Source organism: Patella vulgata, chromosome 3, assembly GCF_932274485.2.
Source record: "Patella vulgata chromosome 3, xgPatVulg1.2, whole genome shotgun sequence".
Lineage (NCBI taxonomy): Eukaryota > Metazoa > Mollusca > Gastropoda > Patellidae > Patella > Patella vulgata.
The window spans coordinates 85,308,807-85,326,949 of NC_065881.2; the positions used below are offsets into that span (position 1 = coordinate 85,308,807).

General features: G+C 37.3%; 1 protein-coding gene across 2 annotated transcripts in view; it reads right to left on the reverse strand.

Annotated features, from left to right (window-relative positions):
* Positions 1-17,846, reverse strand: part of LOC126816495 (deoxynucleoside triphosphate triphosphohydrolase SAMHD1-like) — a 43,922-nt gene extending 26,076 nt beyond the window's left edge. Inside the window, exons 1-6 of one of the 2 annotated variants that reach the window (XM_056100041.1) lie at positions 17,495-17,846; positions 9,313-9,401; positions 7,010-7,170; positions 6,529-6,644; positions 2,643-2,713; positions 1,009-1,158 (exon numbers count right to left, since the gene is read on the reverse strand). In XM_056100041.1, the coding sequence (XP_055956016.1) occupies positions 1,009-1,158; positions 2,643-2,713; positions 6,529-6,644; positions 7,010-7,170; positions 9,313-9,401; positions 17,495-17,570 (663 nt within the window). In that variant the 5' untranslated portion in view covers positions 17,571-17,846. Of the gene's footprint in view, positions 1-1,008; positions 1,159-2,642; positions 2,714-6,528; positions 6,645-7,009; positions 7,171-9,312; positions 9,402-13,798; positions 13,935-17,494 lie in introns of those variants that run through there. The other variant, XM_056100042.1, reaches the window with a different exon arrangement.
* Between the last annotated feature and the right edge of the window lie 297 nt (positions 17,847-18,143).

The following is an 18,143-nucleotide window of genomic DNA, read 5'->3' on the forward strand; positions in this document are numbered from 1 at the left end:
TTTATGTCAGTCGCAAACCTTTTTCGATCTACATGTATTGCATTAAAAGTTTCGGTATTTACATCAGGTACAATATTGGTCAATATCTTCGGGGTGAACCATTTCCTCTTAACGCCTTCAGAAATTTATTTGCAAAGGGTTTACTTTCCCGTTCCACGCTGTTTGCGACATTTCAACAGATCGTGAACTTGTGCGCGAACTTGACTTGACTACTCAAGTGTTTCAGACAAAGTAACAGTTGGGACACTTGTCTCTTACGGCAAGGGCCGGTAACTCAGTGAATAGTGTCCTAATCGGTCAAGGCTATTGCATAGTTTAGGGCATCTTCAATAGAAGGCTTGATCTCGCTTTATCTACGTACATCTTATCAAGGCCTTCACGTAATACCCTACATATTTCAGCACTACTTTTGATTGGGTACAAGCCCAACTTGTGAGCCTATCAGATTCCTCGATCGTCGCGAATACCAAGTCTCGGTGTTTCAAGCTAAAATGTCTACCTGTGATAATCGAGTTCAAGGTACATTCAATGTCATGGTTTCCGTGGAGGTTGCGATGTCACAACCTCTGATTGGACGCTACTGCTCACGTGTCTGTAGATAATATAGCTATAAGTTCGGGAATTGTGAAGTAAACAAGCAACGGCCAGATGTTGTGAAACTCGCAGTCGTTGCTTCAGGAACATGAGTTTAGGGTAACTAGTCCGAATCGGGGACAATGAACAAAATATACACGTTTTAATATGTTGATTATAACATTTTAATATTCTCCAGTCTACTATGTATTAGCAAAGTAACTGACAGTGAATATACATGATATAACAATCATGTTTTAAGATACGGTGTTTCAATTTTAAACACCAACGTTTTTTAAATTTAAATCAAATAAAAATTCTTACCTCTACACAGGGGACATAATCTAGGAAGTGACGGCTCGATTTGCGCCAATATCGCAAGGAATCAAGATCTTTGGGATATAAACATATATTTTAAGATTCGTCAAAACTTACTTTATCTTTGTCATCTTTATCGGACGGTCCAGCAATTTGTTCTTTAATAAATTCTATTTCAGCCCGCTTCAAATTATATTCTTTAAAATCTTCCTCTAGGTTGTTTACTTTTATCAAATGGTCAAACATTTGAATCGAGGCCTCTTCATGCTATTCAGGTAATGAAATATATATAAAGACGAATAAATACAGGAACAAAAATACACCAAACATAGAATAAATACTCCAAATACTCTAAAGATTAATGTCCTGGGAAATGGAATTGGGTTTAACGTCCTATTTTGCTGCAATAAGCGGGATAATGAAGACGGACATACAACATGCATTGTTCTATGAGGTAATTTTGCCCCGGCAACAACATTTCACCGTATTCTTCATTGCATTCCAATGGCCTAAGGTTCTTTTTAAGTTGATTTCAATGTTTACATTTATGTCGTATTTGTATTTTGGTTTATTTATATCATGTACCATATGTTGTAAAGCACTTAGTCATGGATGTTGTGCGCTATAAAAATGTATAAAATAATAATAATAAACATATGCGCCAATATCGAAAGGAACTGATATCTTTGGGCTATAAACATACATTTTAAGTTCCATTAAAACCAGATAAACAATGTAACCTCTAGAGTATCCAGAAGCTAAAAACTTGATTTTTCGTACAATCAGGAGCCAATAATCCTGGAAGATACGTGCGATACATGCCAATATTGAACAGAAACGAGATCTGTGGGTTATAGTTGCTATGAGAGATATAGTCTGAAGGTACATACACTCATCAATAGTTGCTATGGGAGCTATAAACATCAATGGTTGCTATGGGAGATATAGTCTAGCGGTGTGTAAACATCAACAGTTGTAAACACTAATAGTTCCTGTGGGTAGATATAGTCTAGTAATGTGTAAACATCAATAGGTGCTACGAAAGATATAGTGTGGACGTGTGTAAACAAAAGTAGTTGCTATGGGAGATATAGTCTGGCGGTATGTAAACATCAATAGGTGCTATAGGAAATATAGTCTGGAGATATGTAAACATCAATAGTTGCTATGAGAGATATAGTCTGGAGGTATGTAAACATCAATAGTTGCTATGAGAGATATAGTCTGGTGGTATGTAAACATCAATTGTTGCTATGGGAGATATAGTCTGGCGGTATGTCAATAGATGCTATAGGAAATATAGTTTGGAGATATGTAAACATCAATAGTTGCTATGAGAGATATAGTCTGGCGGTATGTAAACATCAATATTTGCTATAGGAGATCTAGTCCGGGGGTATCTAAACATCAAAAGGTGCTATGACAGATATAGTCTGGAGGTATGTAAACATCAGTAGTTGCTATGGGAGATAAAGTCTGGAGGTATGTAAACACCAATGGTTGCGATGGGAGATACAGTCTGGAGGTGCATAGTTGCTATGGGTGATATAGTCTGGGGGTGTGTAAACATCAATAGTTGTTATGAGAAATATAGTCTGGAGGTATGTAATTATCAATAGTTGCTACTGGAGATATAGTCTGGAGGTATGTAAATATCAATAGTTGCTATGGGAGATATAGTCTGTAGGTGTATAAACATCAATAGTTGTTATGGGAGGTATAGTCTGGGGTTTGTAGAGCGGAGTACTCACCGTAAAATTAGATTTGGGTGCAACTAACGGTATAAATTTATCGTGGAATAAATGTGAGAATGGACCATGACCTGAAAACAAATGAAATGAAATGAAATGAAATGGGGTTTAACGTCCTACTGTTCTGCTCCTAAACTGGGCTAATGAAGACGGGCATACACCATACAGTGTGCTATAAGGGGCATTTTGCCCGGGCAGCGGCGCTACGGCCTACTCTTATATCGAATTCCAACTGCCAAGGGATCTTTTACGTACACGCCAATATGTACACGAGACCTCGGTTTTTCGTCCGATCCGAACGACTAGAAAGCTGTCCTTGTCAGGCCCTCCGGCCTGCATCACTGACAAGGGGAAACCACGCCGGAAAATCTGGATGAAACCTGGAAACAAGAACAAGCAGACAACATTATAGGGTAGCAGCTAATGCACCGAAAATGGCTTATATGACAAGATACCCTACCGGAGGTAGTACAAAACATGTTGGGCATTTTCTGATATAGTCATATCACAAGAACTCAACATGACCCAATATACAGAGTTTCTTTAAAGAGCACATCAAGTGACCTGACAACATTTTCTGTATTTATAGTCAGTGGTTACTATATGCACTTTACGGCAAGTTCACACTAATCTGATTAAAATTGTTGGGTTTAGTTAGCGCGTGCGCGTTGTATCATAAGGTCTGTCATTGAGTAAACTGGCGTGGTTTCGATTCCCCGGTTGTACTTGACAAGGAGTGGGGTCGCCTGTCCAACATCGTGGATTTTCTCCGGGTCCTCCGGTTTCCTCCTACTGCTAAAGATCTCTACGCGCAAGCGAATTATTGAAACAAAATTGAACCTTGTGTTAGTCCCGAGTGGACGTTAAACCACCTCTTTCTCTCCCCCCTCTCTCTCTCTCTCTCTCTCTCTCTTCCCCCCCTCCAATCTATCATAAAACAGTAATTATGTAAATTCTGTTGGCGCAGATTCTTTCTCAAATAAAACAGGTACTACTATACTATCATTATTTTAACCACCAATGAATTGGACTAGGGATATCAGGTTTCGGCTTATGATTATGGCACAATATAATTGTCCTGTAGTTGCAACTAGCGTGTGTGTTGTGGGAAAGCGTCTTCTGTTGGCCGAAGAGTGGCTGCCAATTTCTCCTGGTCGGTAGAGAGAACGTGTACTGTAGCAACCTGATAACGCACGTATTGCAGGTAAACATAAAGGCTCGAAATTTCACCCACAAATCGTGAAATGTCATGGATAGGAATAAATCTGTGTTTATTGATTTTCCTTCATAACCACCATGCATATAAGTGTCAATGTTGATATAAAACCGTCACAGAAATACCGTCTTCAGAAAAATATTGAAAAACCGAACATACCGCGATTTTTCTGGATGATATTTTACGTACATATCGAAAAAAATATCTTCCTTTTTATGTTATTTATGATATTTAATTGCTGAATGATGAATAAATACTGTTATAAACTCGCGAGTGTTCATGTCGTTACACGACATCTCACTCACTCCACCGTTAGAATTATCCCTGCTTCTGTTCAATTTCTATGCAACGTGACGAATTGTTTATATCGATACTTTGACTTACCAAAGGAATCGTTGATTTTCTGATTGAAATAAATTTCAACGGAGCAGAAATATAAATAATGCCAATTATACTAAGAGTACCTGTAGACTCATTAAGCTAGGACATGTCATGGCGGTCTGTTACTATATCAATTGACACTTATGTTTTATAGTTTGATTTAGTATTCTTGTATTGCAAATTGCTTTTTAACGAAGACATACGCTTGAATGAGCAACAAGGAGTTTGCAAGGGTACACTGCCCTGATTTTTAAACTTCTGGACCAACTTATCCGGGTTTTCACTCCCCTGATTAATAATTTAGCTAGTGGTGTTTTCCCGAACAAATTTAAATCAGTAGTTCTTCCACTTCTCAAACGACAGTCTGGAAAAAAATCATCTAAAAAGAATTTCGCCCGGTCTCCAACCTCTCCTTCTTATCAAAGATACTAGAAAAGGCAGTAAATACTAGACTGAAATAACACCTATCCGCAAATTCCTTGTTGGACGATTACCAGTCATCACATCGTCAAAATCACAGCACAGAGACTGCCTTACTGCGAGTGATAAATGATTTACGCTGTGCCGTTACGCTGTGCCGTTGACGGCGGTAATGTTGCCTCAGTTGTGATGCTCGATCTGTCAGCAGCCTTCGATACTACTGACCACCACAAGGTGGTGTCTGCAAGGTGTGGTATCGGAGGTCCGCCCTTAGAGTGGTTCAAATCATACCTACATGGCCGCATAAAGTCTGTACTTATTTTAAATGAGCTATCAGAAACAACACAATAAGCTTGTGGTGTTAAGTCCTGTGTTATTCGTCTTGTACACCAGTCAAGTTGCATCCATTATTACACATCAGCTCTCCCACCATTCATATGCCGATGATACCCAGATTATTGATGCCTTCATGCCAAATCAATATACTAACTTCTTCCATGTGACATCATCATGTACTCAGGAAATTAAGTCTTGGATGACGTCAAACATGTTAAAATTAAATGACGACAAGACTGAAGTCATGCTTGGCGGTACGAAAAAGAATCTACATAAAATTGATTCATCTACAGTGACCATTGCGGACTCTGATAAACAAACACAAGATAGTGTAAAAAAATCTTGGTGTATTCCTAGATTCCAATCTAACAATGGAAAAACAGGTTAACCACTTTGAGAGCTATTGGAAATATCAGACCTCTTCTAACAAAAGACTCTTCTTTGTCAGATCATTGGTCTTTTCTATACAGGATTACTGCAACAGCATCTTCATTGGTCTAAATCGCAATTTAATTTCAAAACTGCAAACTATTCAAAATATTGCTGCAAGGATAGTCAGTCGCACTTCGAAACGTGTACACACCCAACCGCTATTAAACATCACTGGCTGCCTGTCCATTCGGTAATACATTACAAAATTCTCTGCCATGTATATAGATGTCTCAATGGAACTTGTCCAATATATCTGTCTGATCTAATTCATGTGAATACTGATCAACGTAATTTACGATCCCAAGACCAGCATTTACTAGAAGTTCCCAAATTTAACCCTCAGACTTTCGGATACAAATCTGTCCGGTTCAGTGCTCCTAATTTATGGAATTCCTTACCATTAAGTATGAAATGTGCCCCTTCACTGGAATCATTCAAATCGAGATTAAAGACTCATCTGTTTGAATGTGAATACGTCTGTATTTGACCGAATATACTGTTGTGTAAATATTGGAAGATGTATAGTGTACATAGTGTTTGGCGCTTTGAGCATACATGGAAATTTACGCATTATAAATATACACTATTATTATTATTATTATTATCCTATTTCGTTTCGTTTTTTTTATAGTTCAAAATTTCGTTTTATTTGTTAGTACATGTAGTGTATAGCCATCGAAAGTACAAAAAAACGAAACGAAATATAAATCTGTATTTTAATCAGATTGAGCGACGCTATAACTTACTCTTATATCTACTTCGAACTGCCAAGGGAGCTTTTAAGTGCCCGCCAATGTGAACACATGATGCCTTGGTTTTTCATCCCATCCCTCTGTCCTGCACCACTGACAAGTGGGAACCATGCCGGAAAATCACGATGAGTTTTCTCTGTCAATACAGGGTTCAAACACAAGACCATAAGGTTAGCGTGCCAACGTATTACTAGCTGAGCCACCGTGTCTCCCCCGATACAAAGCTGGATTATAAATCACGAAGAAGATTTGTTAAACGATCTGACATGGATTCTGACCATTTATCACCACTGAACCCAATAAGTGTTTTTTTAAACTAACATATATAATATTACCTATATTACCTTACCTAGATCATGACACAGACCAGCTATTTTCACACATAGAACCTCAACAGGAGTTATTTCGAGCTCTGGTTGCTGTTTTTGAAGTTGTGAGATCATCTCACCAGCAAGATGACAAACACTAAAATAGAAAGCACATTATTCACTGTAACCCGCATATCATTCAATCTTGCTTATTTTAGGCATAATGTCTTTCAGATTCATTTAATATCAAAACTTCATAAATTAGTTTAAAATCACCCAACATCATTTAGTTTGTACTGGTGTACAGTTTAATGCTGACCGTTGAACACCCCAATTGATTATTGATGTAAAGCAATTATCGAAATTGAAATGGTGGTTATTCCGGACAACAGTATACGGAAATAAACAAAGATTTACCAGCCTTCAAGGATCAACCTGGTGGATTCCATCCTTTTCTACATCATTAAATTAATATTTTGCAAACACATATCATAAAAATTGTAACATACGTGATGTACTTACCCTACGGAATGCTCAAATCTATTATGAGACCCACCTGGGTAGACATAATAACAAGCACCTAGTTGTTTTAAATAACGTAGACGTTGAAATTCTGGTGTATCAATAATTTTCATACAAAGGGGATGGATTTCAATATGGCCGTGAATAGGATCATTGAATACCTGTACAGAAGAAATAAAACAATTTAAAATCTTACGGCTATCCCAAGATGAAATAAAACAATTTTTACCATTAAACTCCTGTACGGGTGAAATAAAACAATTAAAATCTTTCGTGGGAATGACAAGTTTTACAGACAGATCCAAAAACAGCCCCCTGGGGTGTAGGCGGTGATAAGAATATGCCCTTCGTATGGCCTGCGTGTCGTAAAAAGCGACTAAAACGATCCCTGTAATGGGGCAACGTGTTTGTCGTGCGTTGCCACCCGTGTTGGTGGAGAGTGGAATCCTGATAAATGAGTGGGGATTTGGCTTGCGAGGCCTTTCTCTGCAACTCATTACTTTGGCCCATGGTTCAAATAGACGGGAGGTCAGTGAGGCCCTCTCTGATCAATCGGCTTTGGTCGTTTTTAGCTCTGTAGAATGCACGTTTTTCCAATGCCATTGCTTTGTTGTTTTTTTCACTCCGCAAGTTTACCTTTGTGTCCCGAGTACATTCTACAGAGCGGCAGCTTGGGTCAATCAGGTTGGATAAGTATTTTTTAGTTAGTGGCTTGAGTATACCCCTTGTCGAGCCCTGAGGCAATGCACTGTCAGTCCGTGCTTGCCCCCTCCCTGGTAGGCAGAAAATTAACCTGGGGCACGACGCGCGGTGAGTTTCCAAAAAACATATTTCATGGATTCCCCAATACCCCCACACCAATTAATAAAAAGAAACAGAAACGTCCTAATACAGAGGACGTTTCTGATTTATGTACATATTGTTTAAAAATATCAAAGACATGGCCGAGGTTTCTCTTAAATGAGAGTCCCCCTACTGACCTATCGAAGGTGTCAACATAGCTGGTCTGGAACTCTTTTGATAGGATGCGCCAAGGAACAGCATGCTACCATGCTGCTTAAATCAACATCCTTAGCGGACATTCCTATCAAGGTGTCTCCACATAGGTCATTAAACTCAAGAAGAGGTGTACTTCGCTGTCGGGATCTTGAAGGCAGCAGTGAGGAAAAAATGGTGGAATACCTTTCTTCTCAAGGCGTCTCACATGTTAAAAGAACTAGTGTACGCCGCGGAAATTCCCACAAGCACCTATATCCTCACTTTTAATCGTCTCGACATTCCAAAGACTCTCAAGGCAGGTTATCTTAACATACCTGTTGATTCTTACATCAGTAACCCACTTCGATGTTACAAATGTCAGAAATTTGCAAAGCAAAACCGTCTGCAGAGGTAAGGACACCTGCACTCGCTGTGGCCATGATGGCCATGAGAGCGGTACCTGCCAGGCGGATTTGTGTTGTATAAATTGCAAGTGTAAGCACTTTGCTTATTCTCGCGAATGTCCAATATGTCAAAAAGAAAAAAGAATTCAACAGGTAATGTCTAAGCGGAAAATACCATATTATGATGCTCGAAAGCAAGTAGACCTAACTGCGCTCTTTCCCGTTCCATCTCAATGGAAGTCTTTTGCAGGCGCAGTAAAAAACATCTACAAAAAGCATCTCTGTTCAGACGGATATAACCTGGCCAAATAAAGGAAAAAATGTCTATCATACCATAATCATAATTAAGAGGTGTCGAGCTTCTCTCAAACAAGTGAGAGCTCGACCGAAACTATTAAATATTTGACTGGCGAGGGCCCATCTTCCTTGTCTCAATCTGAAGTTGTTGGGATCATTCATAACACTTCCTCCCAGAACGACAAAGGGTCATCTCCCTCGCCTCCCCTTGAAGCCGTTATCCTTGATTCCAGTTCTGCTGGATCAGGATCGCAGTTAAAGGGTAACTCTTCGTCAAAGAAAGAAACATTAGCCAAGTTTTGAGAGTGAGGGAAAAAGGGTTCAAAAGACGCTGTCTCTCTCTATAATAAATATGGGGATGCTTTGATGGACGATATGGACAAGTAGAATTTAACTGACTTAATCAATTAAATCCATTTACAACAAGACAGTGGAGTGTGGGTGTACATAATAATACAAAGTTTATTTTTCTGCAAAACTAATAATATTTATGTTTATATCTTGTAAAGAGAATAATCCCTAGCCCCCCCCCCCCCCAAAAAAAAACAACAAAAAAACCAGAAAAAACCCAACAATGTTAATTTTAATAAACATGTAAAAGAAAATAATTAAGAGAATATGTACCTTGTAATCCCGATCTTTAACTGTACTGGTGTCACTTTCATTTCGTTTCGGCTTTCCTGGACCTTTATATCCAGCCACAGTGTTAGAAACTAAGACAATGTAAAAGATAAGATAAGATAAGATTTTATTGTATCATTTCATCCAGCAAGGACAGAATACACAGTTTAAACAAACGTTGATTATACAATTATAAACATAACATCTGGGCTGATCATTTATGGATGTACAATGTGATATAATAAGACTATAAGCATCAAAAGATGGTCAATATAATGAAAATCAGTACAGAGCTAAAACGAAAAGTATCTAGACTAGCCTGGAAAGTCAGGAAACGAAAAGAAACTGCTGTCTGAACGGATGTCTTCGATTATGAATAAACTATTTAACTTTGGTTATTATAAACTTACCTGTGTGTTTCAAATCAACTCTAGTTAAATAAAATCCATTGCACAATTAAATGTCCCAACGAATAAAAAAGTTATCTCTTGTGTCTCAGCTAATTCGTTACGCAAGAGCTTGTTCCTTTTATTCTGATTTTTTAAGTAGATCGAGGCATTTGTCATCTAAGCTTCAACTACAAGGATACTTGCGCACTAAACTTATTAAAACCTTTAAAAAGTTTTATGGCCGTCATATTGATTTGATTGGTAAATATAACGTGTCTCTCTCGGCTATTATTCTAGATATATTTAATTGACACGTATACTATTACTATCTCCCTGATAATGTCTACTACATCGTTAACAGTTCATCGCGTGCATTTTGCTTACCGATAGTTCATTGGCCAATCACGCTATTTTACCGACATTTGCCTAATAGTTTGGATGCAGCTATGGCGGGTGTGGCGCCAGGCAAGGTAAGCTTACTCTTCCGGACACCTGTTACCACTGTTTGTCGTGTATTTTGTACACGGTGAGCAGTCCATTTGCTGATTACACTATTTTGCCAGATTACACTATTTTGCCTATACCGTTTGTTTTTGGAACACAACCGGTGTAGGCTGTCATTGATAGTCCTTAGGCCAATCACGTTATTTTGCCGAGATTTCGTCTAATAGTTTGGATGCGGGTGTGGCGCCAGGCAGGGTAAGCTTACTCTTCCGGACACCTGTTACCACTGTTTGTCGTGTATTTTGTACACGAGGAGCAGTCCATTTGCTGATTACACTATTTTGCTTGAATACACTATCTTGCCTATAACGTTTTTAAGGACTTCGAATTCTGTCTTATGGTTTGGATTGTTCGTACTTGGTTTTATTTTATTTATTGAAAACTTTGACTTGTTTACTTATATTTTCTATAGTGGAAGACAACATGGCTTTCGTCACCTGTTGGGCGAAATTAATGAAGCTGTTGCGATGGTGTTTAATTTTGACAGAGAGTTTGACAACCACGTGTTGCAATGAAAACAAACCGCGATCATTTCAATCGTTTGAGTTTAGGCGACGAAAAATATTATCTACGGGCAATTACATAGAAGATTTATATTGAAACCAAATTTTATTTACAATGAAAATATCAATGATCGCACGGATACTCGTAAAAATAAACTCGTATTTAAACTAAGCCTTTTCTATCTTCCTTACATTATAAATAATTTAACAAACATGAAGCTCACGAGCGAAGTTTCCGAGGGCATCGTTAATTTAATATCATTCTTTCAAGGCAACCGTTTTAGCAACATATACAATCGTGGGTTTATAATGCCATAAAACCTATAAGACCTCACAAGAAGCGTACATTTACTTCCAGATTTGACAGTTTTGACCGCAGTGTAATTGGGGAAACTATCCACAGTCTGTATAGAAAGGGTCATTATGTAAGTACAATTATGCTCTAGATTCCAGACACTTTAACTTGTCAGTTTTGAGCTGTGTGTAGTGAGGTTCTTCTGCGCACTTACTATTGAAGGCGTTACACTTTGCCATAAAATTTAAAATTAAAAACACGAATATTAATTCATAATTGATCCATTTCAATCAATATTCATGTTGTTATCTTGATGTGAAAATATGCGGTCCTACTCTCTAATATTTAAGACATAATGAACCCTTTATAATCACTTCACGAGTTGTGTATTCATATTATTTCAAAATCCATTTCAGTTAGTTCCATGTCTATTGGAATAAATATGTAATTTCACATAATTATATTTTTGAAAGTTTTAAGTGAAAGGGGGCTTTAAAGAAATAAAATACAAACTCGAATGATTCAACACTTCTTATGGTTTCATTTTTCAAATTTTATACAGTTCTCAACCAGACGACTGTGCTCTGTTCTGGAACAAAAAGATATTATAATTTCGCAAACACACCTGCAAAGGATATTAAAAGAAATTGGATTTACATTTTACAATTCCCATGGTAAGAGACAACAGAGATTGTGACAGCCAGACACAATTATTTGAAAAATGTAGCCAAATACAGGTATTATAGACTTTCCACTTAGTGGTTAATAGATGAATAAAAATAAATGGTTGCTTAAACAGATAAACAATCCAACCTGAAAGTCGTTTCGTGTACAAACAGTTTTATTTATAAGCACATAGAATCCCGTATTTGCACATTTCTTAACCATAAGTATTAAATATCTTGGGAGTCCTTTTTTAAAAAACAAATCCTATTTAATCCAAGTTGAATTATTAATTTTGATTTAGGTTTTCTTCATTACATGTTAAATAATCAGTCCGGGTACATAGCGTGGATTCAGGCGTGAAAAATTTGATATTTATTAACAACGCATCGTTAATATAAAGTAATCTCGACAAATGATATGCACATTTTGGGTCAGATTTATCAATATAAATATGTTCGATTTCAGGGGTTATCGAACGTAATTGTCCATTTTCGTATTAAATATTGTTTGGGTGTAGGAAAAAAGTGCGTTTTCTATATTATATTTCTTTTGTGGTTTTTTTTAGCCCAAGAAACAAAAGTATCATAATTCAGTTGGGACGAAAACCGAGATCCCTTTTTTAATTTTTTTGGTGGTAATCATAAAACTTTGAAAATGGACTATACAGCGCATTGGAATTAGACCCCGTTACGGAATATGATCAATTAAAATTATGAAATAAAATGTGTTTATTTATAAATGTTAGCCACAAAGTTGCCTATAATTGACAAGAATGTAATATAATTTATTAAAATATATATTATATTTACGAGTATTCATATAATCGGTGATATATATTCATTGTGAATAAAATTTATTAATTTTATTGTCTTTAGTTGCTATTTATGTTGCCCAAACTCAAACGATCGATTTGTTTGATTACAACACACGTGCTTGTCAAAATTGTTCAACCTTTACCCCCTTCAACATATTACGATGGTTTAGCTCATCACCTAACATGTGTAATGTTGGGATGGACATAGTCGAGAATACAAGCAAAAGCATTGACTTTTTCAAGAGACGACTTTTTTTTCGTTGGTATATTTAATTGTGCAATGGATTTTATTCAACCGGAGGTGATTTCAAACACATAGGCAAGTTTTTAATAACAATTATTCAGTAGTTTGTTCACAATCGAAGAAATCCGTTTAAAATTTACCACAGTAACACATGTTAAATTAGCTATTCACAAATGTAAAAATGTTAATTTATATGAAATATTTCTTAAATTAGAATTTTTATTTTGTTTTATTTCCATTATTGCTTTTAATGGATTGTAGTCCGTTTAGACATTTTGACATTTCACAAATGTTTCGTGGTAAACGCATCATTTTGTTAACAGATGGCGCTGTTTACAATTGTATGGTGGCTCATTGGGGACATGTAAAATCTTGCCTTTTTCATAACATGGCGACATTTGTCTGTCAAAAATAATAAAATATTTTACATACAAAAACAAATTATTCTAGATATTTTTAAAATAAATAAACAGGCTTTGTCGTCGTGCATTTTCCCTTATACTACCATATCGATTGCTTTGACCTTTTCTTTTCTAAATAAATAATAAAATATATAGTAAGAACTCATCACGTCGTGCACGAACGCAAATGTTTTATACCTTTGTGAATACCAATAAAGGATATCCACCTATATACTTCGACAATTCAAATCACGCCACATCAAAATAAAAGTATATTGAACAGATATGCCTAATTTGTGAAGAAATATATATGACAAAGCCCATGATTAATCTTATTTCATTTCAGTCTTCATATTGGCAAAGATAGCTACACAAAGCCTATAATATGCCCACACAGCAGCTTTGTTTTCCTAACAATATTTACATAATTTAAAGATACAATATTTAATTATTGAGTCTGAAAACAAGTCGGAGCTTTCTCCTAACGAAAACTTGGATGTTTAGAGTTCCAACCAAATTCAAGAAAAAATATGTTAAAACCTATAGCCCCTATCGCGTTCACAGGGTTAACTATTGCCACTATTGTGTTCACAAGAGAGAATGACTTCGGAACTGAGAGTCGCAGAGCGCCTAATATCAATGGGGTTCATGCTCTCATGACACCAATGCTTACCACAAAATTTATGAAAAACTATAGCCTCTATCCCGTTCGCAATGTTTTCGGCAAAGAGGGATTACTTCATAATGCTGAAAATCAACTGGGTTCATCCTCTCATGACTCCAATGCTTCCCATGGACAGGGTGACGAGATAATCCAGTGTTGTCGCATAAAATGACCATGATTTATTTATCTAACTTTCCCATTGTATGTTTTATACCTTTGTGAATACCAATAAAAAATTTACACCTATATACTTCTACAAGTCAAATCACGCCACACCAAAATAATAGTATATTGAATAGATATGACAAAACCCATAATAACAATGATTATTTGACTTTAAAATGCAGATGTGACGTCATACTTTGTTCTTGGCATACGGGCAACGTGCCAAGCGTATATTATTTATATTATTTATACCGCGTGACGTATTTCATTGAATGAGTGTATTCTGTATGGTTAGTGTCTGTTTAAAGCTATCCTGCCTAAGTATCTCGTTTGAGGTGCGTCTATATACAGCGACTTTAGGTAAAACAAAATCAAATGCGGGAAAGTGTGGTGTGAAGCATTGTGGTCATGAGAGGATGAATCCTATCGATTTTCAGCGTTCAGCTATTTTCTGTTCCGGATTTAAAGCCCCTTTGTCTATGTGAACACGATAGAGGCCCTAGTTTTGGATGGAATGTTTCAAAAAAGGGTTAAAAAATCGTGGTCATGAGAGGACGAACCATACCGACGTTCAGTTCTTGAAATCCCCCCCCCCCAACCTTTTTGCCGATACTTGAGTCCAACAACCTCATTACTGACCTCCAATGTGGAATTCGGTCCCAAAGGAGCACTCTTGATCATCTCGTTCGATTTGAAACGTTCGTCAGGGACGCTTTCATCCAGAAGCAACATTTAGTTGCAATATTTTTCGATCTGGAGAAAGCGCAGGGAATTTTTAAGGAAGATAGGTAAGCGACCTCGTAGGCCGAGGTTATGGAGGTCGCGCATGATACCATGTTTCCACGTGGTATCATGCGCGACCTCCATAACCTCGGCCTACGAGGTCGCTTACCTATCTTCCTTAAAAATTTCCTGGAAGATAGGTCATTTAAGGTATGACTGGGATCAATATTCTCCGACTCATTTCCTCAGGAAATGGGGGTTCCACGGGGAAGTATTTTATCTCCAACACTCTTTTTGCTATGAAAATTAACACGATTCCAGCGTGCTTTAAACCAGATACAAACGGCGCTCTTTATGTTGATGACGTTCAGATGTGCTATGGTTCTACAGACATGCGGATAATCGAACGTAAGTTCTAGCTTTGTTTGAATTCACTTCAACAATGGGCAACCGAAAATGCATGCATTTCTGTCAGAAACGAGGTTTACATCCTGAATCAGAACTTTATTTGGATGGCAACCGCCTTCCAGTTGTGGATGAAATTTCTAGGGTAGATATTTGATAAGAAATTATCATTTATCCCCAATATTAAAAGCCTAAAAAAGAAATGTCTGAAAGCCCTCAACATATTGAGAGTCTTATCAAATATTGACTGGGGAGCAGACCGTAAGGCCTTGCTTCGATTATATCGAGCATTAATTCGATCAAAACTCGATTATGGGTGTTTTGTGTATGGGTCTGCCCGCGACTCTTATCTCAAAGAGCTCGACACAATACACAACCAGGGACTTAGAATCAGTTTAGGAGCATTTCGTACATCTCCAGTGGACAGTTTATACGTCGAGGTGCAAAGGCCCTCATTGCACAACAGACGTGATAAACTGCCCTGCAGTATGCTACGAAAATAGCATCTTTACCAAATCATGTTTCATTTAACACCATATTTAGACCATATCATGAGCATTTATATCTGCTCAAGACTAAAGTTATTCCACCATTTGGTATTCGCATATAACCCCTTTTGTCTGAGGCTGGTATCAGCCTTGACAGTATTGCGAATACCCCTTTCTTTAGGACTCAACCGTGGGCTATATCTACCCCAAAGGTCGATTTCGATCTTACTCAACATAAAAAGAGAGATACCAGCTCTACGGTGCCCCAGTCGCTCTTTAGGGATCTAAGGTCTAAGTATGGTGATTATATTCCCATTTATACAGATGGTTCGAAAGATGGTGATTGGGTAGCTTCGGCTACCGCCACACCATTCACTCTTCAGACTTTGGAGTTCATTGAATTATCATCTCATTTAAAACATATAATCTCTTCTGATTCTTTGTCCTGTTTACATGCAATAAATAATAAACAGCTTGAACATTCTTTAGTAGCAGACATTTATCGTCTGCTACTATCTTACGAGTTGAGCATCAAGGACATTGTCCTTTGCTGGCTCCCCAGTCATACTGATACGTGCCATAAACCTATTTCATTCATTCATTTTTTGCCGAAAACCTGGTCGTGATAACATTGCTTCACGCCAAATTTGAAAAGAATCCGTTAAAAACTGTAGCCTCTATCGCATCACAAGTCAGTTGTTGATGGCCCGACGGACAGGGTGACGACAGAATACGCCCATACTGAAATTTGGGTGTATAAATACGCATAAATAATTTAAGTAAAAATCTGGCATTTCCAACAAATTGTGATTAAGCGATTATTCCACAAACGAAACATACTTTCTATCTGTAGACCAAAGTTGTGACATTACAAGCTGAACTGATTATAACATAGTAACAGAAATAAAAGATGATCTGGATTCAACATTTTATTATAACATATACAATAGTATGAAAATACTAAATATATGAGAAACTCTTCTCTGGTGGGCAACCAAAGCCCGTCTGTTCTATATCCAAAAACCTAACTCAATTTATACTAAATATGTTTAATGATAATAGTACATTCCTTATACTGTACTGAACAAAAGGACGATAATCGGATAGCAGGTTACAGAACAATGATGTGTGACAATTGAACACATTGTAGTAAACGCAGCTAGCGGTCAACGTATTATCTAACTTGTCCACTATACACATGGCAGCAGCTGGGTCTTTGTTAAATTAAACAATAGTATGGTCAATTAAAGGACATCGGAGATTGTATCACACAAGCTGTCATATGATGATTCTAATCTTTTACCTATCACTGTCGCTCACATTAACATACTCAAGACACATATTTAAGGTAAAGCAATATTTTCAACCAAATAAAAAAGGGCTTTGAAGGGTCAGAGAGACATCTTCGGAAGTATAGTGGTCATATCAGATGTTGAATTTACTATTTGATTATTGCCAGGAGGTCATTATTTGATTTCTCGATTTAAATGATATGATCACTGACATAATTATTTCCAGGCTTTAGCCTCTAGCAATCATGGATCATGGGCGGAGGGAGAGAGAGAGAGAGAGAGAGGGGGGGGGGGAGAGAGGGGGCTCACGTCCACTCGACACAAAATAGGTCATTTCGGGACTAACATATGGTTCAAATTTATTTCATTAAATCGCATGCGCGTATGCGTCTTTTGCAGTGGGAGGAAACAGGAGGACCCGAAGAAAACCCACGAGGTTGGACAGGCGACCTTACTCCTTGTCACGTAAAAGCGAGAAACGAAACCACACCACTTGACTCAATGACAGACCTAATGTTGCAACGCACACGCGTTAACCAGTCTCTCCCCGAATCATGGACGGAGACATGTGACAACAATATACGACAACGAACGGTTCAATATGCACCTATAGAAGTAAGAATCGTACTTACCCATTTTAATTAAAGTGACAATCTGGCGTTTCCAACAAATCGGGATCAAGCTAGTATTATTCCACAAATAAAACATACTTTCTATCTGTTGACCAAAGTTGTGTCATTGTAAGATGGGCACATACTCAAGACTCCACGTGTTTATCAGGTGCTGCAATACTTTCAACCGGTAAAAAATGTTGAATTTACTATTTGATTATTCCCACTGGGTCATTAGTTAATCCTTTTGATAATAAAATAAGTAGCATCTATTTTACCCCTGCACTGGTATAAACATTTGTCTATAATGCACCAAGTTCAAATAGACTTATAATTACTGTACAACACTTTCCAGAATAAACATGATATGACATGACATCATCTAAAACTTTATTTCTTTCAATATGATTGAGCAATAAAAAATGTTATGTGCAAACTCTATTACTATTGTCAGCGATGTCACTTCGGTGAAAGCGGGTGTTAAATAAAGCTATTTCACACACCGTAGTAGAGGCTGCATGTATATACATGTCGATTAGTCTATAATAACCAACTGTCACTGATTTCTAGGGCATCACGACACGATCATACAATTCCCAGAAAATCAGAGGGGTTGGATGGCTGAATGGTTTACACGTGCGTGCTGTATCATAAAGTCTGTCATTGAGTC